This window comes from Mercenaria mercenaria, chromosome 16 (assembly GCF_021730395.1).
Source record: "Mercenaria mercenaria strain notata chromosome 16, MADL_Memer_1, whole genome shotgun sequence".
Taxonomy (NCBI): Eukaryota; Metazoa; Mollusca; class Bivalvia; order Venerida; family Veneridae; genus Mercenaria; species Mercenaria mercenaria.
Genome location: NC_069376.1, coordinates 69962671 through 69987598, shown reverse-complemented (window position 1 = coordinate 69987598; position 24928 = coordinate 69962671). Strand labels below are relative to the sequence as shown.

At 38.0% G+C, this 24928-nt stretch overlaps 2 protein-coding genes across 2 annotated transcripts; one reads left to right on the top strand and one right to left on the bottom strand.

The window, feature by feature from the left end:
- Nucleotides 1-1707: 1707 nt before the first annotated feature.
- Nucleotides 1708-5146, top strand: LOC128549387 (uncharacterized). Its single transcript, XM_053526018.1, has 4 exons — nt 1708-1990; nt 2660-2905; nt 3695-3827; nt 5132-5146. Exons 1-4 carry the CDS (start codon nt 1728-1730, stop codon nt 5144-5146), a joined length of 657 nt encoding a protein of 218 aa, XP_053381993.1. The 5' UTR covers nt 1708-1727.
- An 18541-nt stretch (nt 5147-23687) lies between these two features.
- On the bottom strand, nt 23688-24722 carry LOC128549386 (uncharacterized). The gene has a single exon (XM_053526017.1). It carries the CDS (start codon nt 24720-24722, stop codon nt 23688-23690), a length of 1035 nt encoding a protein of 344 aa, XP_053381992.1.
- Nucleotides 24723-24928: the final 206 nt, after the last annotated feature.

Genomic DNA, 24928 nt, shown 5'->3' with positions numbered 1-24928 from the left:
TCTAATATTTTGACACGTTTATTTGACTTGTGAAATATCAGTGTAATTTTATCCTCGGGGCAGATTGAAAAGATGATGCAGTGAAAAAAAAGATTGAAACTGAAATTAATATTTGTTTGTATAATTGTTTGAGGAATTATGATTGTAATAAATTCACGATTGTTACATATACGCAACTGACAGAATAATAGCATCTTATGATCAGTCAAATAGTTGATTCTAACTATCTTTGTGATGTGTGACAAATCCATTTAAACAAGAATATAGTATGTTTCCCCTCGATTTTTCTCACTTTTTTGTTGGTAAACAATTGCTTCACATACTTCACATACTATCCGAAGTTACAGGAACAGAAAATTTTCCAAGTTCCCGGTATTTCAATGCAAACAAGTGCTCTTCCTTGACCAAAATGTTTGGTAAAATGGCGGAACAACTCCCGTCGTCGGAATCAGGTCCTGAATACATGTAGCCCTATTCAGCAGGTTAAGTAAATTAAGGGGCCTTCGTGGCCGAGTGGTTAGAGTCGTTGACTTCATACCATTTGCCCCTCATCGATGTGGGTTCGAAACCTCATTTGGGGCGTAGAATTCTTCACGTGAGGAAGCCATCCAGCTGGCTTACGGAAGGTCGGTGGTTCTACCCAGGTGCCCGCTCGTGATGAAATTGTGCACGGAGGGGCACCTGGGGTCTTCCTCCACCATTAAAGCTGGAAAGTCGCCATATGACCTAAAATTGTGTCGGTGCGACGTTAAACCCAACAAAATAAATAAAATAAGTAAATTAATTCATGGAAAATAGACCTATTATTACCCGACAGTCAATTGCATCTCGCACAATCGATTATCGCCGACCTGGAAAAATTAACGACGATTATTCGATTGTCGGTGACCATCGCGAAATCACTACTATTTACCTTGTAACATTATTGAACAATATTTTACAACTTAAGGGGCACAAATTTGAAAAATCGCTGCAAATGGGGGGGAAAAAAAACAAAAAAAAAATTTTTCTCGAAAATCACATTAAAACCTACACCATGCATTGGAAATGACCAAAGAAAATCGGTACCCATAGTGATGGGTTTAAACATAAAACATTTTACATCAAAAAGAGTGTAAATAATTGGCAGTTATTTTACAAGATGGCATCCATTTTAGTCACGGTGACAGAAAAAAGTGTTATCGCGTCATTGAAAATAACTTAATTATACCTCTTGTACAATATTTTTTCTGTAACATCTAGAGATTCCATAATCTCAGCATTTCCATCTGTGTCTTCTCCAAAGATTCTCTTGCCAAAGTCCTCTACGGTAAGTTCATCTACTTCCGATATTCTTCTTTTGGTAAACATTGCAATCCTGACGATCAGGGGCCGTGCAAGTCTGACATACTCAATATAGGTAGGCTTCTGAATTTTCATGCATTTATCGATTTCAGTTATCAGGTAGTTTCTGAGCAGAACTAGGTCTTCTGTCCTGGGAATGCTTACCCTTTTGTTCATTGTTCTTAACTTCATGGTACGATTTGCCACACTGGACACGCTTGAGGTCCACTGAGCATTGAAATGATCTCGGAAGTCAACAGCTTCTTGCCTTTTCCTTCCATCTTCTTCTTCCACGGCCAGACTGCCCTTCAGGATACTGATTTGTTTGACATAGTTCCCTAAACTCAGTGCCAACTTGAGTGAATTTGCTTCCCTTGACAATAGCACTTGTACGATATCCAGGTATGCATACGTCACAAAGCGATGCGGTCATTCTAATTATAGTACAAAAGGTCACGTGGTCAAGATTTCGGACAAACATTATCTCAGAATTATCAACAATGGCAGCGAGTGAACCTTTTCAATACATAGAATTAAATGAAAACGAAGTGCCTGGGGCAAAGTTTGTTTATGAGTCTATTGAAAAACATTCAAATACACAATTAAGTAGGTGGCTGGAATGCCGAGGACTACGTAAAACTGGAAATAGGAGTGAAATCTTGAAGCGGTAAGTCAACTTCTTTGTGTTAACTCTATGCCGTGTACAACATCTGTTAGTAGACTGTACATTGTTAATGTGATGTGTATTGTGGATGCAATGTGAACTTGTTCATTGTAAGGAACAGGCAAGTGTAAATTAATGGTCGTTAACTAAAAAATTAACATGAAAAAGCGTAACTCTCGTGTATATGCATGTGTATTTGTCTGGAATATTATATTACCGAAACAGTAGTGCGAACTGAACCGAAAGTAACATATTACAGTACTGCAGTAGGGTACAGTACTGTAGATTTGTTTGAAACTGCAATAATGCGTAGTCATTTGTGGTAAATGCTAGATCATTTATTCAGTTAATTTCAAACAAGTGCCATCCATATATTCATTGTACCTGTTAACTAGTATGTATGGATGGGCTACTTTGACACACTTACTCAACTTATATGTTCATTATGTATGTATATATATTAAGCCGGCTACCTCGACCAAATATGGCATTTCCGAGAACCCTGAACTTGACTTACATGTTCATATACGATGAATATATAGAGCCAACTACCTAGCCACTGCCTACATTAAATTAATCAGAGATTTTTGACAAGCGTTAGGTAGTTTGCCTCATAAATTTTTACCAGGTATTTTTTTGAAAAATTATTTCTATTTTTGTTTCTATTTGCAGAGTTCATAGTTGTATCAGTGCTGGCAAAGACAAGGAAATTGATGTCGGGGTAGATTGTGGGAAATGGTATGAACTGAAAAAGGAAAGTAAGCTACAACTTGCAGGAGTGCCTTCTCGTGTTCCTCTGCTACCATACTGTGGATGGGGAAAGTTCCCATCTTGTCAGGAGAAAATGCCAAAACTTTTCAATAAGGGCCACATTCACCACCACATTGTGGAATCAGTTCAGTTTGTGAATGCAAAGATGTAAGTGATGAAGTGATGATGATATTGAAGATCTTCACACTGCAAAGCCAATGCAAAAGGGTTAAAGTTTTTTGAGAGCGGACATGTGAAGAAAATGCAGGACTGTGTCAAATCTGAGCACTATTTTTTAAAGAGCAAGGTAATGGCTTCCATGCGGACAAATGTGGAATATGATGTGACAGTGACATTAAGTGTACATTCTGGCTTTGTTAAAGATGCATCTTGCACTTGCATTGCATCCGCTATGGACGTTGTAGTCATGTGACTGGACTGTTGTATGCGTTGGAAAATTTCTTGTCATTATCGGGTAAAGACCTTACCAGCTGCACTTCATTACCCTGTACATGGAATAGAGGTCGTCAAAAACAGAAAAATCCAAAACGTGTACAAGAATTATCATATAGCTCAAAAAAACGTAAAATTAATTCTGTAATTGACTTTGATCCAAGGGGGCCATCAACAGTAAACAAAGACAAAGATAATGTCAAGGACAATTTTTTGTGGAACTTGCAAAATAGAAGAATTAGTTCATCAATGTGGAATTCTATTCTAGAATTCAGTTATGAGGATTAGAAGTGACTAGTGATCAGATAAATGTAATCAAAGAGTGGAGAGAAATATTTCTAGAACATCTCAAAGTGCCTTCGCAAAACAGTTATCCAACTCTTTTGGTTGAGGATCAAAGGAGCGATCGTTGGTTTACCGAAAGAGAGTTAGGCTAACTGCGTCAACTTGCCACACTGTAGTTCAACCTCCAGTCAGGATTGCCATAGGGAACTTTCTGTACAGAAAACTCTGGAGTACAGAAAAAGTGACATCAGCAGCTCTTAGCTATGGTGTCAAGAATGAGACAGAGGCTATTAAATGTTACAAAGACTTAAAAAACAGTGAACGTCTGAAAACAATAAACACAGGTCTTTGGGTAAATGGTACAAATCCTGAACTTGCATGTAGTCCAGATGGATTAATTCTAGATCTGGATGAAGCCCAGTGCAAATATGGAATTTTAGAAGTTAAATGCCCCAAAATTTTGGAAAATCAAAAATTTCTGACTTCAAGACTGTGCTTAAGCCAGCACAGGTGAAAACATTCTGTTTAGAAGATTGTAACGGGGAAATAACATTGAAAAAGAAACATGCGTACTTCTATCAAGTTCAGATGCAAATGGGGGTAACAGGCTTAAAGTATTGTGATTTTGTTGTTTGGTCAAGCAAGGAGACTTTTATTCAAGGATTAGGTTTGATGAAACTTTCTGGGTTGAAATAAAGGAAAAGTTAATAAATTTTCACCACTCTTACATTTGTCCGGAATTATTCGAATGAGGACACCACGTGAGCTTAGCAGCTTAAAAATTATATAAACTTGACAATGAATGTTCTGTTCAAGTGAGGAAGTTGTTAAGTACTTGTGGAGAACAAGTCAGTACTGGTGCAGAATCTATGTACACTGGTTAAGTGCGGCTCGGAACACTTGTTATCATCCTTCGGTATATATGCATATATGTTTATTTTATTTTACAGTGGAAGTTGTTAAGCACATATGTTTATTTTAAGAGTGGAAGTTGTTAAGTACTTGTGGAGAACAAGTCAGTACTGGTGCAGAATCCGTGCACACTGATTAAGTGGGGCCCGGAAAACTTGTTACCGTCCTTGGTGTATATGCACATATTTTTATTTTAGAGTGGAAGTTGTTAAGTACTTGTGGAGAACAAGTCAGTACTGGTGCAGAATCTATGTACACTGGTTAAGTGCGGCTCGGAACACTTGATATCATCCTTCGGTATATATGCATATATTTTATTTTATTTTACAGTGGAATTGTTAAGCACATATGTTTATTTTAAGAGTGGAAGTTGTTAAGTAGTTGTGGAGAACAAGTCAGTACTGGTGCAGAATCCGTGTACACTGATTAAGTGGGGCCCGGAAAACTTGTTACCGTCCTTTGGTGTATATGCACATATTTTTATTTTAGAGTGTAAGTTGTTAAGTACTTGTGGAGAACAAGTCAGTACTGGTACAGAATCTGTATACACTGTTTAGTGCAGTTTGGAAAACTTGTTATCATCCTTCGGTGTATACGCACATATTTTAATTTGAGTGGAAGTTGTTAAGTACTTCTGGAGAACAGTCAGTACTGGTGCAGAATCTATGTACACTGGTTAAGTGCGGCTCGGAACACTTGTTATCATCCTTCGGTATATATGCATATATGTTTATTTTATTTTAGAGTGGAAGTTGTTAAGCACATATGTTTATTTTAAGAGTTGAAGTTGTTAAGTACTTGTGGAGAACAAGTCAGTACTGGTGCAGAATCTGTGTACACTGGTTAAGTGTGGTTTTGAAAACTGTTATCATTCTTCGGTATATGTGCATATATGTTTATTTTAGAGTGAAACTTGTTAAGCACTTGTGGAGAACAAGTCACTACTGGTCCAGAATCCATTTACACTGATTAAATGGGGCCTGGAAAACTTGTTACCATCCTTTGGTGTATATGCACATATTTTTATTTTAGAGTGGAAGTTGTTAAGTACTTGTGGGGAACAAGTCAGTACTAGTGCAGAATCTGTATACACTGGTTTAACCAGTATCTGTTATACATTATAAGCAATGTATGAATATAGTGAAAACAAATATTTATTATTGTTAACTTTACACATGATTTTATTAGTATTGTAGTATTAACTGAAATCATTATTGTAACATATGTAAATACATGAAAAGTAAATACAAATTTAAGAGTGATCATTGACTTTTCTTCTTTTCAAACGAATTGCCTGTGTTTTTATGGACAAAAGTTGAAACTGCAGATCATAAGGCCTAAAAAAATTCTTTGTTTCCGGTAACATGCTCAAAAAAATTAGGATAGGTAGGTTGGAAATCTTTTGGGGGGAATTTTTTTTTATTAAGAGACTTTTCAGAAATTATTTTTATGTCCAAAAAGTAATTTTTACAAGTAAGGGGTTATGCCTTTAGAGCATTTATATAATAAGTAAGTTGGTTTCTAACATCACTGACCATGTTTAAAGCATAAAAAGTGAAGTTTTGCAACTTTTTGTTAATAAGTTGGAAAAAATATTCTCCAAGGCCATAAAAACATTTAGGGTAGAGCCAAAAATTAGGGTAGGTCGTGATGCCAGAAACAAACAATTTTTTTTACGCCTAATTGTTCATTTAACTAGTGGGTCTTGAAAATTTACTAAGCAAGCTATAACAAAAACTAGTTGTGAGAAAACTGGCTGCAAAGCCTGTGGTATAACTCGCTGAAGAATTTTAAACTTTTTAATTCTTTCAATTGAACGCTCGACATGAATTCTATGTTTAGCAATGTCTTTTGTCAAAGCTTCCTCCTGCGGCGTAAACTGATGCCTAGAACCAAGAAATGGTGGTCTAATCAACTTAACTTGACGTTCATTTAACATATCGTCTATCAGAAACCCACGATCTGCCATTATAACATCACCTGGTTCAAGAAATTCTAAAAATCTGATTGTTTTACAATCTCCTTGTCACTTATACTGCCTTCAAACGCATCGCTTACATAAAGTATAGCGCCATTTGGTGCAACTGCAACAAGAAACTTATATGAAGTGTATCCCTTATAAGAAGAGTACTGATTTCCCTGGGCTTCAAAATTTCCTGGGATTGCACATGAACTTCAGTACAATCTATTATACAGCGTATATTTTTATATTTCTTAAAACATCTTGGCAAATGTTTTCGGACTTTCCTTCTGGAAGCAAACATAAATTCCTTTAACATCGAAAACTGTTTATAAAGTAATTGAACCCAGGTTATTATTATTGTGGAAACTTGTCTCGTGTTTGTTTCGAACCTGTACTGCCAAATCTTGGTGTAACAATCCAAGCCGAACTCGCATGAGAAAACATAAACAACTGATTCTGTGGTGAAATAAGCCGCTTACGCCCTGGTCTATGGCTAGAGTCTTGTCTGGATTGCTTACAACTGGAATTCCAAAAATTTATTTTCTGTGTACAGTCTCCCAAGAAGTCCCACAGGCACAAAAACTGAATGCATGTCAAACCAGTGTAAAACTTAAAGGCTTTGTCATCGTTCATATAGTGTCCACACTGAAGGCCTCAGTGACTCTTGCCTTTTCTTCAACTGTATTTTGTTTCTTTGGCTTCTGAATCTGGAACTGATCTTGAGATGAGACTTTGAGATTGTTTTTCTAAAATTCTGTTCTGTATTTTTAACCGTACAATATCTGATGACACAGTTTTTTTCTGTCTGACTTTCCTTTTCCTGTACATCTGTTTACAATTAACTCCTGTACTTGTGAACAACGTTTTTGGAGCATTATTTGCAACAGTCTCAAAGCCCTCATGTGCATTTTCACTCACGACAGGACTGATAGTATCAGTCATTGGTAACATCATCATTGCTTGGGCTGCTTCATTTCTTTCTGTACGCTGCTGTTTTGGTGTCTTGTATGGCAGGCGTTCAGCAGGTCTTTTTCTCTTTCTGGTAACCTGTACATATAAAAGTGGAGTTCAGTTAAAATCATGCACAACAGAATCTGGGTGAAATATGCCGCGTATGCCCTGGTCTACGGCTAGAGTCTTGTCTTGATTGGTTATACTAGTAAGAATTTCAAAACTTGATTTTTAACAAGGTAGTCTACAACACCCCACCCACCCACCTTCTCAAACTTTTAGTGGCATCCTATTGATTATTATTATTTCATTGTTTCATTACTGTGTATTCGATTCAGTATTGGTGCATACACATTCTAAGTACATTATCAAATAAGATTGTATTATTTCATTATTAAAATACAACGCGTTTTCATATGTTCGGCAGACGGTCATTTACATAATACTGACTCAATACTCAGTAATAGTCTGTAAATGAAACACGGTTTTTACCTCTGTTCCACATTTGATCGGGTCTGGATTTTCTTCCGTCGGACCTTTCTCCGCCGACGAAATGCAATGAACATATATAAGTATCCTTGTTAACATTGGCGATGGTAAAATATTTCCGTCCACAGTTTTGCACCCAACGCATGCACTTTTCACGATCTGTTTTGGGCTTTGAAATCCATTTCCAAAACCAATGAAAAAAATTCCATCATTATTCAAAGTCCTCGAGTCACTTTTACAATCTCCATAACAACAGTGTTTAGTTGTTACCATGATTTATCCATTAATTTATCTCCAGAAATATTTAATCTTGAGCTTTGTTTACATGTACATTACAGTTTACTCAGTGCGATTCCGAAATGTTTGTCCGAATCGCCTGACGTCACAGACTGCTGATAAGAGTGCCAGCTATAAATAGAAACGGCCTAGATATCGTACAAATGCTATTCTTTAACACCCCTAACAACATTCCTGAACTCCCTTGGGCATAAAAAGAAGCACAGGGGTTGAGCATTCATCTTTTGCTCATTAAGTTTTTGCAGGAGCCTTCCCACACTCCTCATTTTTGTCCGAATGTTATCATGATCTTTTGTTCTCTGTTCTTCTGGGAGACCAAGCCTTTCTAAACAGGAAATACCAAAGTCTCTTATTAACTTGTCTTTCATACAAATGTCTTTTACACCTGGATTTGCCAGTTTCTTTCATTTTACTTATCAACTTGTCAAGTTCATGATTGATATCATCTGTTTCACTTTCATCTCGAGCAACAAAGTTTCATATTAATAAATTGTTAAACAGCAAACCAGAGTTATGGGACCTGAGGCTGTGCCTATCAAGTAAGATAATCGCAGAGAACAAGTGTGTGAAGTTTCATTCCATTCCCTTCAGCAATTACTGAGATATGAACTTGCACGCAAAAACTTAACCAAACATTTTTAAGTCAAAAAATGGGCATAACTTTGTAAAAATGCAAACCTGAGTTATGGGACCTGAGGCTGTGCCTATCAAGTAAGATAATCACAGAGAACAAGTGTGTGAAGTTTCAATCCATTCCCTTCAGTAGTAACTGAGATACCAACTTACACGCAAGAACTAAACAAAAAATTTCTAAGTCAAAAAAGGGGCATAACTTTGTAAATTGCAAACCAGAGTTATGGGACCAGTGCTCATCAAGTAAGATAATCTCAGAGAACAAGTGTGTAAACTTTCAATCCATTTCCTTCAGTAGTAACTGAGATACCAACATGCACAAAAACTGAACCAAAAATTTCTAAGTTGAAAAAGGGGCATAACTTTGCAAAAAAGCAAACAGAGTTATGGGACCAGTGCCTATCAAGTAAGATAGTCACAGAGAACAAGTGAGTGAAGTTTCAATACATTCCCTTCAGTAGTTACTGAGATATGAACTTGCATGTAAAACTTGAACCAAGGTGTGACGCCGACGCCCGGGTGAGTAGAATAGCTCTCACTTTTCTTCAAATAGTCAAGCTAAAAACTAAGGCTGTTTCTAATGGGATTCATATCTCCATCTGGCTACTTGTCAGAATGTATTTTACTAGAAAGATCAAACATGTAATATCAGGCAAATGTCAATAAAGAGAGACATCATTATTAAAATTAAAGTAACGTGAAAGAAAATTATTGTAGTCACAATTCTGTAACTAATTATTGATAAAACAGATTTGTATGTCATCAAGATCTTTAGAAAGACAACTTACCACATATGGGGCATTTGTCAATCTCAGACCTTTACTGTGGGGCGTTTTTTATATACGGGTATATATAAAACCCTGTATATTTGACACAGTTTCCAAACTATATCGGGGTGTCTCAGTAGTATTTATCACTACTTTGCACAAATGGGTCTGAGATGCAAAAAAATTTAAGAGTTGTCTCCCCATGATGGGACGGTGTGTCGCGTGCAAGACCCAGGTTTGTTATCAACCTAAAACCTGCATAGCGGGCACAACCTTCTGCCCGTGGGCAAGTTCATGAACAAGTTGTTGTGTAGTACATGTATGTTCATGATAAATGGGAAGATTAAAGGAGACTTACCGTCATAGATGGGAAGTTGAAATTTGATTGATATTCTATTAATCACAAAATTCCTTAGTAGTCACACGAGGGAAGCTCCTAGCAAATTACCAACAACCAACACATCAGTCTTTAGAGATCTTCGCGTCAGTTTTATGATGCGAAGATAAAGGATTCATGAAAATCCAAAATATTCATTTAGTCAGGGCAAGGACGGGAGGGCGTGTGACTACTAAGGAATTTTGCGATTAGTAGAATATCGATCCTATCTACGACGGTAAGTCTCATTAATCTTCCCATTCTATTAATCACTAAATCTCTTATGTAGCCCCACAAGACTTCAGAGTTGGATCTTCGTCATCTAAAAAGAAGCAAGTCACTCAGCTGATTATATTGTGTAGCTATCTGTTCTTAATATACATAAATCGCACATAATAAGGTACATGTTTCTGAAACTATAATTTCTGTCAATTACATTTGGTTTAGCAGGAATATATACAGGAAAGTGAGAACCTTGTAGTCTCTGCAAGGGCTCTGCTGGCTTATCTGATCCTTGAGGCTTAGGAGCATTTTCTGCTGAATTTATAAGAGCAGTAACCAAGTTTGAACGAAATTTCTGATGTGATCGTCTTGAATTCTGCGGATTTCTGTATTTCAGAAAAAGTTTATAGGAATTTAGAACCAGTATATTTAGCAAATGAAAGAACAATTTTCTCCACCACTTTACAGTCCTTCGCAAAGCTTCATAGTACTGCAACAATTGATCTGATAAATCTACACCACCCATATTTTTACAATAGTCTACAACAGGTGGACACAGCTTTAGGATTTCCTCATTTCTCCCGCGCCTCCTCTGTAAGACTGAATAAGCGGCTGTATGACAAGTGCTTATCATATGAACGTCCTTTTTTTCATGAAACTTTATGACTAAAATGTTTTCCTTTCTACGAAAAACTGCTTCTGGCTTTAATTTAATCTGTGGAAAAACTCTTGGCATGCCAGATCGGTTTACACGTACAGTTCCACATAAGTAGGTATCACGTGCATCAAGCTCGGCAGCTAGTTCTGGAGAACAATAATAGTTATCTAAATAAATTCTATGACCTTTATCTAATTGTCCGCTTCTTGCTAAAAGACCTATCACTATTTTAGTTGTCTGAAATGTCGATTGATCTAAATCAACAAGTTCTGAGTACATTGCACATCCTGGAGTACCGTCATAAATGTCAAAACTAATACAATACCCGCTCGAGCTTCCACAACACTGGTAGAGTTTTATACCAAACTTATTTGGTTTTGCCAGATTGTAGACTCGAAAAATAATTTTTCCTTTGAATGGGCATGTTCCTTCATCAAAAGATAATTATTCATCAGGTTAATATTTCAAAAAATTGTTCCTGAGCATAGTTACAAAGGATCGGATCTTGAATAAGCGGTCGGCATCTCTGTTTGCATTGTCCACTACATGTAAATTACTCAGTATATTATAAAAACGATTCCTAGACATATGATTGCTAAAAAAGGGTGTTTGATGTGTCTCTTCATTAGAAAAATAATCTGCTATATCCGGTTTCCGCACTAAACCCATTGCCAGCACATTTGCAATGAACACTTTCATCTCGTCAACACTGACTGGAGTCCATTTTCTAAGCCTTGAAAAAGGTGACAATGCTTGTGCTTCGATACGATTTCTGCGTAACAGTTAGTCTCTTGAACTAAAACTGTCCACATATTATCATCAAACATAATGTTAACTAGAATGTGTCTGTAGGACACAGGGTGTGCCGCCCACTGGTACATTTGTCACAAATAAGGGGCAATAATTCAAATGTTTGCAGTCTTAATGGGGTAAAGCCTCAACAAACATTTTATGCAAAGGATTCATTACTTTTGAGCTATGAGCATCACAAACAAAATCCACTATTTTGGCTATTTCAAGGGCCATAACTCTGTAATAAGAGCTAAGATTCTCAAGAAGAATGCCAAGTGTGCAAGGTCACATCACGATAAAGACTCCAGCAAGGTTTCCTGAATTTACATCTAAATACTTTTTGAGCTAGGCACATAATTAGGTGAAAAAGTGCATTTTTTTACTATTTCAGGGGCCATAAAAAAAAGGGGATGGAGCCAGCCAAAAAATTAAAGGTGTGGAAGTTTATATCATGATAAAGACTTATGCAAGTTTACAACCATTTATATTAAATACTTTTTGAGCTAGGTGTGTCACAAGGTGAAAATGTACTTTTTTGACTATTTCAGGGGCCATAACTCTAAAAATAGGGTTTAAAAATAACGTTTCTATAATATTAGTTTATTAGTTCATTAGTGGGGATTTTAGCCTTATATATGGGGTCAGACAAACTAACCCCGAAAGAAAGTCCAGTCATTCGGTCCTTTACTCACTAATCACTAATCACTAATATAACATATATACATATACAAACATACATATATCAATATCAATCACATCTCTGATTTAAATTGTGCAATTTAACATGTTTTACACTAGGTATTTCGTAACAATTATCATCTGAAAGTCTCAATCTATACAAAGATTTCATAATATGAAATTGTCCAGGATTTCTATCCTGCATAATTCTCAAGTCTATCACAACAGAATACATTTCATCTCTCTCAGATTGTGTGAGGAGATCCGGTTGAAGATACTTCGGACTGAAAGTCCATCCCTTCCTTGGAGGAATCTCTCTCGTCGCCGGTGTAGACCAGTCTCTTGCATACTCTATTTCTGAGTGGGGCGGGTGAAAGAAATCGTAGAGGCTTACGGCGCCTTCGGGGCGTGCGGGTATGGGTAGTTCCAGTATGGGGGAGGAAGAATATAAGTGCGCTCTGTCCTTCGGTCTAGGAGGCGTGATATTCGGGAGCTCATCGTCGGAATCTGAAGTGGAAATGAAAAACTTTACTCTTTTTCTGGGGGGTTCTTCGTCAGATGAGTCTAGTAGGTCTCTCATAGTCAGTGGTCTCTGTGGGGCAGGTGAGTCTACACTGAAATCGTAAGGTATGGATGAATGTGTTGGTGTGGATGGAGGTGTTTCCAGTATGATAGATTCCTCTGAGTCGTCGTCGGTGGTAGAATCTAGGGATGGGCGGATGACGTAGGTTGCTCCAAAGCCTTTGCGTTTGAGTGTTGCTTGGCATAATACCTTGTCAGTGGAGGTTTGTGAGTCTGTTAGGAATGATTGGGAAATGTCCATAGGCTCTTCGTCTGCCAATGGGTGTCTTTCTGGGAACAGGTGGGCTCTGGCAGCTAAGTGTAGAGGTTCTCGGTCGAACTGGTGGTAATATGTTCTGGCAACGTCTACTTCTGCCCAGTCGAAGCAGTATTTGAACACGGGTGGTATTTCTTTGCACTGTTCTAGTGATTCGATTCTTTGGTGTGAGAGTTTCTCTATGGTTTTGATGTTCTGGAATACTGCTTGGAAATATCCGTAGTTGGGTTTTAGTTTGTATTTTCTGTCAGCCAGTGTGGTTGATTTTCGAAGTGCAGGGTAGTGAAACATTCTGTTTCTGAGAGGTTGTTTGGCGTCTGTACAGAATCTCCATATTGAAAGGTTGCAAGTGATGAACATTGGTTTTCTGTCCATGAGGACGGCATGTTGGTTTTTTACGTTGACGTGGGTGGGTTCTCCTCCCATTACATTCTTGAATAGTTCTGCTTGGTCTTGGGTAGCGATGGTGAGTTCATTGGCTAATATGACAGGTTTCTGAGGGCATGCGTCAAATGGGAAGTCTTTACTGCTTATGACACATCCTGCGTATTCTGGGAATGGTATTACTCCGAGTAGCCAGTATGTTTTTCCTGCGTTGCTTTGTCCTTGGAAGCATAGTGTATTTATCTTTGGTAGTCTTGATCCGAGTATTGCGTATAGTTGTATGAGTAGAGTGTCTGGGTCGATTTGTTGTTCAAAACACCAGGCTAGGAAAAGTTTTTTTGTTTCATCAATGGTGTGGTACTGTGATGGTACACTGGGAGGTTGGAACGATAAGAAAATGTCCATATAGTTTCGGTCGTCTAGTCTGATGCTCATGTTCATTTCATCTATTGCCATCTGGTGAATTCTTTTCCAATGCATATGTCTGTATAAGTATTGTAAGTCCTCTATGTCTTGTTCGTCTCCTGCTGTCTTTGCTGCATGAAACAAGCCGTATTTCTCAATTTGGTTGTATTTTTTCATTAAGTTGAGGAGATTGTCAGTGAGTTCGTGTAGTACTGGCTTCTTTCTCTTCGTTACTGGTTGCTTGGATGGTCCTGGTTTCGGTTCGTCTATTTTTGGTTGGTTTTCTTCTGGGTGGTGGGTGGGGTCGTTGCTGTAAATTTCATTTTGTATGTACTTGTTATTACAGCCGGCATGTTGTCTTGGAGGTTTGATCATGTAACGTGCAAAGTTTGGTTTGAGTTTTATTTTCTGAGATTTTATTTCGACTTTGTTGATCTCGCAGCACTTTTTCAGTTTGACATAAGGGTAGCAGTGCTGTATGTTGGGTTCGTTTGACAGATGTGCAGCAAGGATATGTAGGTGGAATCCATGATGTTGACAGTTGGCGTCTTTGTCTCCGTTGTGCCACGATATTGCTGCTGGTTGTACATTGATAAAGTTTTTTATGGCATTTAATAGCATTTTTTGGTTTTGATTCTCTTCCAATTCATCGAGGTAGAATTTAGGTGTTTGCCAACGGTACACTAAATTGTGTTTGAGTTCTTCGGCGTTCACGTTCCAGACATAATGGCTGAAGTATGATTTTCCGTCTTCTCTTTTTGTTGGTCTGCCTTGATCGTCTGTATTTAGTAGTGATGGTACTACACTGTGAGTCCCGATTGAATCTGGTAGGTTTATTAATATGATGGAGTACCAGTTCCTGTTTCTGACATCCGTGTCATGGTGGAGGGTTATCCTGTCCATCTGAAATTAAATTTAATCAGTGTACTCTGCGGGTATACCATGGTACAGTAATGTGAGTCTTTGATAGTTTGCGTCTACCTCGTCTATATGTAAAGGTTCGTCGGTGACCGTGTCGTCGCCGAGCTGTTTACGTATAGATTTTTGTATTTTATCGACATTTTTGACAATTTTTGTGATTTTTTCTATTCTAGCTAAGGCTTTGTCTAGTTTAGATTTGGCGTCCTTGACCTCGTCGGACCTCGTCAGCTATTTTTTTACCTAGTTCTGCTGACTTCATAATTGTGTTATTGGATGCATGCATGAATGCAGCTCCTAGGCCAGTCGCTGCTCCGGTTATTCCACCGAAGAGACCGGCTAGGAAGGATCCGAATCCGCCGTCAGAGGAGTCACTGTCAGGGAATATGGTGGGGAGGAAGGCTATGTCTTTGGCAAAGGACTGGTCTTTCGTGACGTATATAGTTCTGTCAGGATTTTTTATTCTGTCGTCTATGTCGTTTACTTTTGTTTCAATTGTGAAAATTAATTGATTAATTTTTGATTCATTTCTTTCTGATCTGTCTTTTGTTTCTGATGTGATAGATTGTAAATCTGATATGTCTTTTTTTATTTCAGTAATGTATTGTAAAATGCTGTGTATTTGAAGATGTAATTCTGTGAGGTCAGTGCGTAAGTGTTTCTGGTAGTCTCCAATGAGGGTGTGTAATGTGTCTGTGTTATTCCAGATCTGTAGTTGTATGGGTTCTTCCGTCCATTTCAGGTATAATGCAATATTCGTCCAATATAGTTCCGTTTCTTTCCTCTGGTCCCATTTCATATGTAGTATATTGGGTTCGTCTACGGTTCTCGTCAACATCTCTTCTGCGTCTAGGAATTGGAAGTGGGCTGCTTCTTCGTAGTAGTGCATGTTTACTCTGAGTATTTTGGCTTTGATGTTGCTGAGGTATAACGGTGTGTTGAATCTGTTGGTGTATGTTGTTAGGTCGATTAATGACCGTGATGCTGTTTTTACATTGTCCATGTTGTTCTTCACTGTCACTACTGTCCATACAGTCGGATATACAATTGCAGAATATTCGGAGTTTTTTGGATCTGGTGCTGGAATCGGGTGCATCTCTGTTACGTCTCTTTGTGATCTTGGCAAGAAGGGCGCGTATAAGTTTCGCCATCTGCTGAATCCACTTGGGTATTCGTGATCGTGTCGCCATTCTAGTAGTCTGTGAAGGTCTTCTGGTGATATATATTTGTTCGTGAATATTCGTTGCAGACTAGCATCTACCATTTTCTAGTGTTCTGTTCTGTGTTAGAGCTGATTGCATGTCAGGTACATACAGTGATGAGTCTAAGTTTGGTGGTAGTCTACTGCTTGTATTTGCTGAGGCTTGTACAGATCCGTCTCTGCTGTGGCTGAAATTTACATCTATAGATTGTCCTAATGTTGCCTCTCCTGCAGCATTTACTATTGTACTATTTCCTGAACTTTCGTCTATTTTGACATTTTTGAATGTTCGTCTTTTTGCGTATGGTTCGTCTTTTTTAGAACCTTTTCTTTTCATTTTGTATTTGTTTGGTATTGGACTGCTTGCTCCTCTGGGTTGGAAGGTTGGTGGTATTCCTGTAGGCATTCTGGTTGTATTTTCATCGAGTATTGTTGATAGTGTGTTGTGTATTGTTGTTCTGGCATCAGTATTACTGTGGCCCGAGGGAGGACCGTCGCATGGTGGGAGTAGTGGTTTTGTTATGTTTATGTTTTGGTCTTTAAAGTTGTATGTAAGGCCTACTTTGTGCATTGTAAGTGTACGTGGCCTGTTAAAGTTGTATTGTGTGTCTCCGGCTGCGGCTTGGTCCCAAGGGTCTCTCTGTTGTGATAAGTTTTCTGAGAAATTACCAAGGTTTAATGTGAAATAGCCGCAGCTTATTGCTTGTCTCATTTCGAGTTCACACTCATATTCTACATGTATTTGTCCCAGTATGTTTATCCCCCCTGATTCACAGTGAAATGGTCCTACTTTTATTAGCATAAGTTTTGTTTCGTCTAAGAAGTTATGATTTACTAAAGTTGCGTAATTGGCCTCGATATCACCGGTGGTGGTGGGGCATGTATTATTTCTGAATTGATTTGCAAATGGTACGTCACGTAATTCTGTTGTATTGAAGTTGCCTATGGGGTACCATCTACAGTCTGCACTGTCGTATTGTGTTGTGTATGTTATGAATTCTCCGCAACCTACGAAGTCTATTCGGAACATTCCGTTAATGTCGTTTATGACGTCACTAGGAAATTCCTCCTCTCGGATAAACATTTCATTGTTTGAATTTACGAATTCTTTTCCGAGGTCAATTACACACCTTTTTAGCATTCCTGTTTCTACTGAATCAGGGACGCAGGCTCTGAGGTTGTGGTTGGAACCGTATAAGCTGTCGCCCATGTACTTAGGTCTGATTGATTTAAGTCCCCACATTCTGTTAGGGTCTGTGTATACCCACATGGCTGGATAGTTTATGAATTGTGACTGTATTTGTGTGCTGTTGGATGCATTGAGTGATTGCTGGACTGGTATGTATTGGTTTATTTTTACACTGTGTCTTTTTATTCTAAATGAACTTGCTGTTAGTACTATGTCTAGCCAGTCCCTGGGGACCATACTGGCTCTGCATGTGTCGTATGGGACATATTGATAACCACCGTCGTATATCCATGTCCTGTTACCGTCAGGGTCAACGTATGTCTGTAAATAGTCACAGTCCATGTTATTTGATATGTAGTGTATAAATTTTCGTTTAAAGACGCGTGTGTATGTGCCACTCTCTGGCTGTGATTGAAAGTTATATGTAGCGGGTGTGTCATTGCCGCCGCCTGAGCCCATTGAAACTTGGGTATTGTTGCCAGCCCCTGCCGGGTTTGATGTGTCCATTGCTGTGTCACCTCCGTCCACCATCTGTCAATAGATTAAATAGGTATTTGTCACTCTGTGTCTGTCCGTATAGTCCGTCTGGCTTAGAAACATATTTAATACAAAAAACAGTTTTGTAGACGAAGACTCTTACCTTTATATATTGTTAATCCAATTTAAATCCAATTTATTTTATTATTCCGTCCTTTTGCTATTGAATTTATCACAAGCACAATAACACGTCTGCTCTGTAAGAGTGCAGCTAAAGTTATGAATTTGGATGCAAAGATGGCCGATTTTGACGTCATCTGTTTTCTGATTGGTCAGTTTAGTCTCGCGTTATTTTACGAGATTCATTTGATTGGTTCATTTGAATTTTGTTATGTAGTTACTGTTGCTAGGTATATGGTTGACTGCATTCACACCTTCTATTGTTTTGTACTATATTTAGTAACATGTTACTATTTATAGAATAGAATATTCTAGAATATATTGTATTAGTGATTAGTATCGAGATGAGAGGACACTCTTCGCGCCCCTTTAGTTTGTTAGTTAAAATGTCCCCCCCCCCCCCCCCCCCCCCCCCCCCCCCCCGTTTTTCTATTTCAGACATACAATTGTCTGACCCCTTATATAACTAATATTAGTTATAGATACTTATAGAAAAACGTTTTTCTATTAGTATCTATAACTAATATTAGTTATATATGGGGTCAGACAATTGTATAAATATGGAGTGGACCCAAATAAAAAATAGGAGATGTGCAAGTTCATATCATGATTACGACTCATGCAAGGTTTCATGAATCTATATCAAATACTTTTTGAGCTAGGCATGTCACAAGGTGAAAATGTGCATTTTTGACTATTTCAGGGGCCATAAGTCTGAAAATAGGGGGCAGAGCCAGATGAAAAATAGGAGATGCCCAAGTTCATATCATGATTAAGACTCATGCAAGGTTTCATGAATCTATATCAAATTTTTTTTGCTAGGCATGTCACAAGGTGAAAATGTGCATTTTTGACTATTTCAGGGGCCATAACTCTGAAAATAGGGGGCGGAGCCAGATGAAAAATAGGATGTGCGCAAGTTCATATCATGATTAAGACTCATGCAAGGTTTCGTGAATCTATATCAAATACTTTTTGAGCTAGGCATGTCACAAAGTGAAAATGTGCATTTTTGACTATTTCAGGGGCCATATCTCTGAATATTGGGGATGGAGCCAGATGAAAAATAGGAGGTGCGCACGTTCATATCATGGTTAAGAGCTAGGCATGTCTTTGACTATTTCAGGGGACATAACTCTGAAAGTAGGGGGCGGAGCCAGATGAAAAATAGGAGATGCGCAAGTTCATATCATGGTTACGACTCATGCAAGGTTTCATGAATCTATATCAAATACTTTTTGAGCTAGGCATGTCACAAGGTGAAAATGTGCATTTTTGACTATTTCAGGGGCCATAAGTCTGAAAATAGGTGGCGGAGCCAGATGAAAAATAGGAGATGCGCACGTTCATATCATGGTTAAGACTCATGCAAGATTTCATGAATCTATATCAAATATTTTTTGAGCTAGGCATGTCACAAGGTGAAAATGTGCATTTTTGACTATTTCAGGGGCCATAACTCTGAAAATAGGGGGTGGAGCCAGATGAAAAATAGGAGGTGCGCAAGTTCATATCATGATTAAGACTCATGCAAGGTTTCGTGAATCTATATCAAATACTTTTTGAGCTAGGTGTGTCACAAGGTAAAATGTGCATTTTTGACTATTTCAGGGGCCATAACGCTGAATATTGGGGGTGGAGCCAGATGAAAAACAGGAGGTGCGCAAGTTCATATCATGATTAAGACTCATGCAAGGTTTCATCAATTTATATCAAATACTTTTTGAGCTAGGCGGGTCACAAACTTCGGACGGACGGACGCACAGAGTCGGATGCACGGACAAGACCAAATCTATATGCCCCCACCACTCATGGGGGGGGGGGCATGAAAAAGTCTATTTCACAAGGATCATCCGGTAAATCGACTTTCAGCCCTGGGTTTCCAGTGAAGGGCGCATTGAAAGGTGGGGTATCGTCCCTTTGCCATCCAAACTCTTTATCTTGGGGAATTTCACGGTCATTTTCACTTTTAATAATGTCAATGATCAGAAGTATCAACAGGGTAAATCATCTTTCCCGAACCCCTCAAACTCTCTATCGGATGATAAATCATTAAAAACAGCGAGGATACTCGCATCGTCCACGTCACTTTCAACAACGGAAGCCACTTTTTCAGTTCTCGTCTAAAACGAGCTTTCCGAAAATAAAAATCATAAATATTCATACTAACTATTTTTAGTAATTATGATGAATTTATATTTTTAGACGCATGGACATACATATTATCCAATGATTGAAGGCATTTGTGTACACGTCATTTGGTTTCCCAAGTTTAATTGGTCAGTATGAAAAACGTAAATATACGCGAGCAGCAGTAGTAAACATGGAAGTGCAACATGAGAAGGGTTAAAAGAATGGTTTTAACCCATCTTGAGATTGTTTGTTTTGAGACAGCCTTGTGTGGTTTTTGTGAACTAATCAACACCCGATTGTTTAACTGCTGACAATGATGCAGCTCTTGTGCTGTGAGCTCCGAAGTTATCAGTCCCTGCCTTTAAAAGAATGGTTTTAACCCATCTTGAGATTGTTTGTTTTGAGACAGCCTTGTGTGGTTTTTGTGAACTAATCAAAAGTTTTGTTCTGTTTCCCCTTAAATATTTAGTCCTTTGTAAATATTCTTGGAAAATGTGTACAATACACAGACTTTCATTCTCGCATACCAGAGGTCTACCGTGGTTCCCCGGATGAACCTCTGGCACATTTCGCCGATATTTGTGTTTTGTTTACATTACAGGTAAAACATTTCAGCCAGTCAGCGTTGTTTCGCAACATGTAGCAAACCAATCAAAATCGTCCATGAAAAGTGTGTCCTTTCATATCAATGCCGACTTACGAGGAATATTATTCTTTCTTCAGGTAAATTTCTTAACATCGAATAACAGAAAAAAATCTTTATTAATCGCAATCATCCATCATTAGCACCTACCTTGCTTACATATTGATTGAAAGTACTTATTGAGTACACAACCCCTACTGGCTTTTAGGTCACCAGGTCAAAGGTCAAAGTGCTCTGGGGGCATTTGTCACCATTAGTGACAGCTCTTGTTTCAAGCTAATAACACCAGGATGATGACCTGATTTTGATTGTTTCAGAGAGTGATTTGAATATATTATCAATTCATTTTCTGGAAATGCAATATCTTGTAATTCAGTTAAATGCAATGTTTGACATCTTTGAGCTGTTAATAACAGAAACAGTATACTAAGTTTACATGAAAGTTGAAGTAATGTGGTGTCCTCCATTTTTAACCAGGTTTTCAACGAAGTTATTAGATTGGGGTATGTCGTTGGTCGGGCGGGCTGGTGGATGGGCGGGCGGCGTCAAACTGGTGTTTCCGGTCAATAACTTTTGTTTCGGTAAAGATATTTGAATAAAACTTGGCATGTATGTAGCTTATATCAAGACAAAGGCTGGGATTGATTTTGGGGTTTCTGGGGTCAAGGTCAAGGTCACTGTTACTTAAAATAGGAAAAAGGGTTTCCGGTCAATAACTTAACTTAGAAATGAGCTATCATGATGAAACTTGGTGTATAGAAAACTTATATAAAGTTGTAGCTTGGGATTGATTTTGGGGTTTCTGGGATCAAGGTCAAGGTCATTGTTACTAAAAATAGGGTTAGGGTTGTGCTTTAAAGTGGTGCACTGTGATTCAGTATACTTTTTTATTCTTATGAAAAGTGTTGAAAACCTGGTTTCGTGGCATTGCCACGTTTCTTGTTCCAATATAGGTCAGAACAATGTTTGCATCCCAAACTGACTGATATTTCGGCAAAGATGGTCTTTCTTCAAAAATTCCTGTTAAATAGCGTTTGAGTAATCGGTTTTCACTGAAGTCTTTATTACCACATAAAGTTGTAAGATTATTTATTGCTGCCATAGCACTCTGGAAAACACTAAATTTGCACCCCTTCTTATATAGAGTAACAAAAAACGCTAATATGTGGTTGGCTGTTAGTTGAAAGGGATTAACATTTTTCCCGCAGAAAGTAAACCATCTTTGTAAGTATGAGTCATATTGTTATTTCTTTGGTTTGTGTGGGAGAGACAGGATTGTGTGTGCCGCTGGGAGTTTGAAACAGGGACTGTTTATCAGATGTATTTGACAGATGATCACTACCTCTGCGTTTTTTGCACAATTCTATCTATTCATTAATTCAAACTATTGTCAGTCTCACTGTCATTGTTTCTGAACATAACAGAAAACCAAGAAATTGAATTTGCCTGCATGGAATAAACACTGATTTTCGCGGGTTCACAGTAAGACCTAATGAATCCATTAGTGTTACAGTATCGATTACATTGTCTTTACAGGTTTCATATGTTTCTCCCTGTAAACAAGAATCGTCAATATATGATGTGCTTATATGTCCCTTTGCTCGTAGTGACGCAAACACAGGTTTCATGATTTTTGTAAAGAACCGTGGAGAAGTTGTTAATCCCATCACAAGAGCAGTAAACTGATATTTCACATTTTTATAAATAAATCTGAAATATTTCCTATCTTCATGTCGGATAGCGATGGAATAAAAAACATCAGTTAAATTGACTGATGTGAAAAAAACAATTTTTCCGAATGTTTTCTACTGCTGATTTTAGTGTCTCCATTTAAAAATGAATACTTTCCATACAATCCCCCCAATCAAACGAGACTTACCTGAAGTTGATGTTTGGTTGGGATTCTATGTAGTCATACAGCTACTCAAAGGGATCATATGAGATGCGCGCCAACCGTGACCGTGATTATTCAGTATTAAAAGCTTTAGATAAAAAATTTTGGTCTAAACAGCAAAGTTTCAAACCTTTTATACATGATTGTACTCATAAAAGCTTAGAGCGTAAACTTAGGGAGGGATACATATGCTTTCAGGGTGGGCATATGATCCCTTTGAGTAGCTGTATGACTACATAGAATCCCAACCAAACATCAACTTCAGGTAAGTCTCGTTTGATTGGGGGGATTCTATTACGTCATACGCTACTCTCGTGCTCATATGAGACTTCAAAGCAAAAGGACAAAATTTTTGGTCTCAAATGATTAATAGAAAATTGAACACAGCACATACCTGCTGAAATTGGAATTAACAGGACAACACAGCATCTGCAAATGTTGCCTCTTCCTGCTGAATGTCTTTATGGTAGAACTGTGCAAAAGTCTGTGAATTTGTCCATCCTGCCACACTTAATATATCATGTATAGGAATATGGCAGTTCTTGGCTTTCGATGTTGAAGCTGACCTGACACTATGAGCTTTGAATAAAGATATGTCTATGCCAGATAAACTCATAATAGTTTTTAACCATCTGCTTATGGTACTTGAGGTAACAGCTGCATGTGGTTTCAAATAACTTATAAACAGTGACTGTTCATTATTCCTTAATGGTTCAGTCCGTTTAATGTACTCACTTAATGTATTTACAACACATAAACTTGCATCCGGATAACTTTTTAACATAACATATGGTACACGCCTTCCTGGCTTTGACTGTTTTAAAGAACCTTTAAACTGTAACACATAAAACTCAGAACCTTTCCTTAGGTTTTCTAACGTCAACAGCTGTAAGGACTGAGCTCTAGAAGCTTGAGTAAGAGCAATTAACATCGCTAATTTTAAAGTTAATAATTTCAAAGACAATTTTTCAAGTGGCATCAGAGTTTTTAAATAAGTAATTGTCTTGCTTACATCCCACGTCTCCTTGTACCTTGCTTTAGGTGGACGAATGTTATATGTTCCCTTACAAAATCTAGTGATAACTGGATGCTTGCCAACAATGAAACCATCAAGAACGATTCCTAGAGCTGATAATGCACTCCTTGCAATATTAATACTTTCATAAGACAGTCCTGGATCAAACAATCTTGTTAAGAAGTCTATAACATTATTCACAGTAACTTGAACTGAATTAACTTGTTTTTCACTACAGAACTGAAACCATCTCTTAATGTAAACTGAGTACTGCTTTTGTGTTGAAGGTTTCCACGAGGACATGATAATGTCTGCAGCTCTCTCTGAAATGTTTCTATCTTGGAAAGATTGCCTGATAACCGAGAAGCAACTAAATTTAGTTTGCCTACCAGTGGATGTACTTTGTCTGTGTATGGAATGTGAAGTACCTTGGATGTCACTGGTATTATGTACGGAATGTCTATCAACAGTTCTAGGAGGTCGTTCCACCAATTCTGTGTGGGCCAAAGTGGCACTATCATAATACAGTCTCCTTGGTCTTGTCTCAGCTTCTGTAGAGCTCGTGCCACCAAACTGAAAGGACAGAAAATGTACATAAACATTTTAGACCAGTCTAAGGAGAAAGCATCCACAAAAAATGCTTCAGCATCAGGTTTCCATGAAACATACTTTGGCAACTGACAGTTTAACCTTGATGCAAACATATCTACTTCTGGTTTGCCCCAGATACTTGTAACATTGTCAAAGATTTGCTCATTGAGCTTCCATTCGACATTATCATTGAAATTTCTTGATCCATGATCAGAAATATTGTCTTTTCCAGGAATATGTGTAGAAGATAACCATACTGATCTCTCCATACACCAAACCCACAGTTTGTGCACTAATTCATTGCATTCTGAAGACCTACAACCACCCATGTTCCTAATGTAGGACACTGCACATGTGTTATCTAACTGTACTTGCACATGTATATTTTTCTTATGCATGCAGAATGCTTTGACTGACAAACTGGCTGCCAATAGTTCCAAATAATTGATATGATGCCCTGCTTCTGCAGTAGTCCATCTACCACCTATTTCCTGATTCTCACATATTCCTGCCCATCCAAAGGATGATGCATCAGTCACAATCACTAAATCTGCATTACCATGATCTATAACTCTTTCCTGGGAAGACAGATTGTCTATCCACCATTTCAATTCAGTTCTCATTTCATCTGTGACATACATTTTCGAAGAAAAATCACCTTTCGAGTTTTTCAATGCTTGAATTTTTTCTTTTTCTATTTTTCAGTAGAACAGGTGGCCAAATTCAACAGCAGAAAAGCTTGAAACCATAAGGCCAAGAACTCTTGCTACATTTTGAATAGACACTTTTGATTTCCGATGTAATTGTTTGCATTCTTCTAAAAGTGTGAAAACTTTTTTCTGTGGAA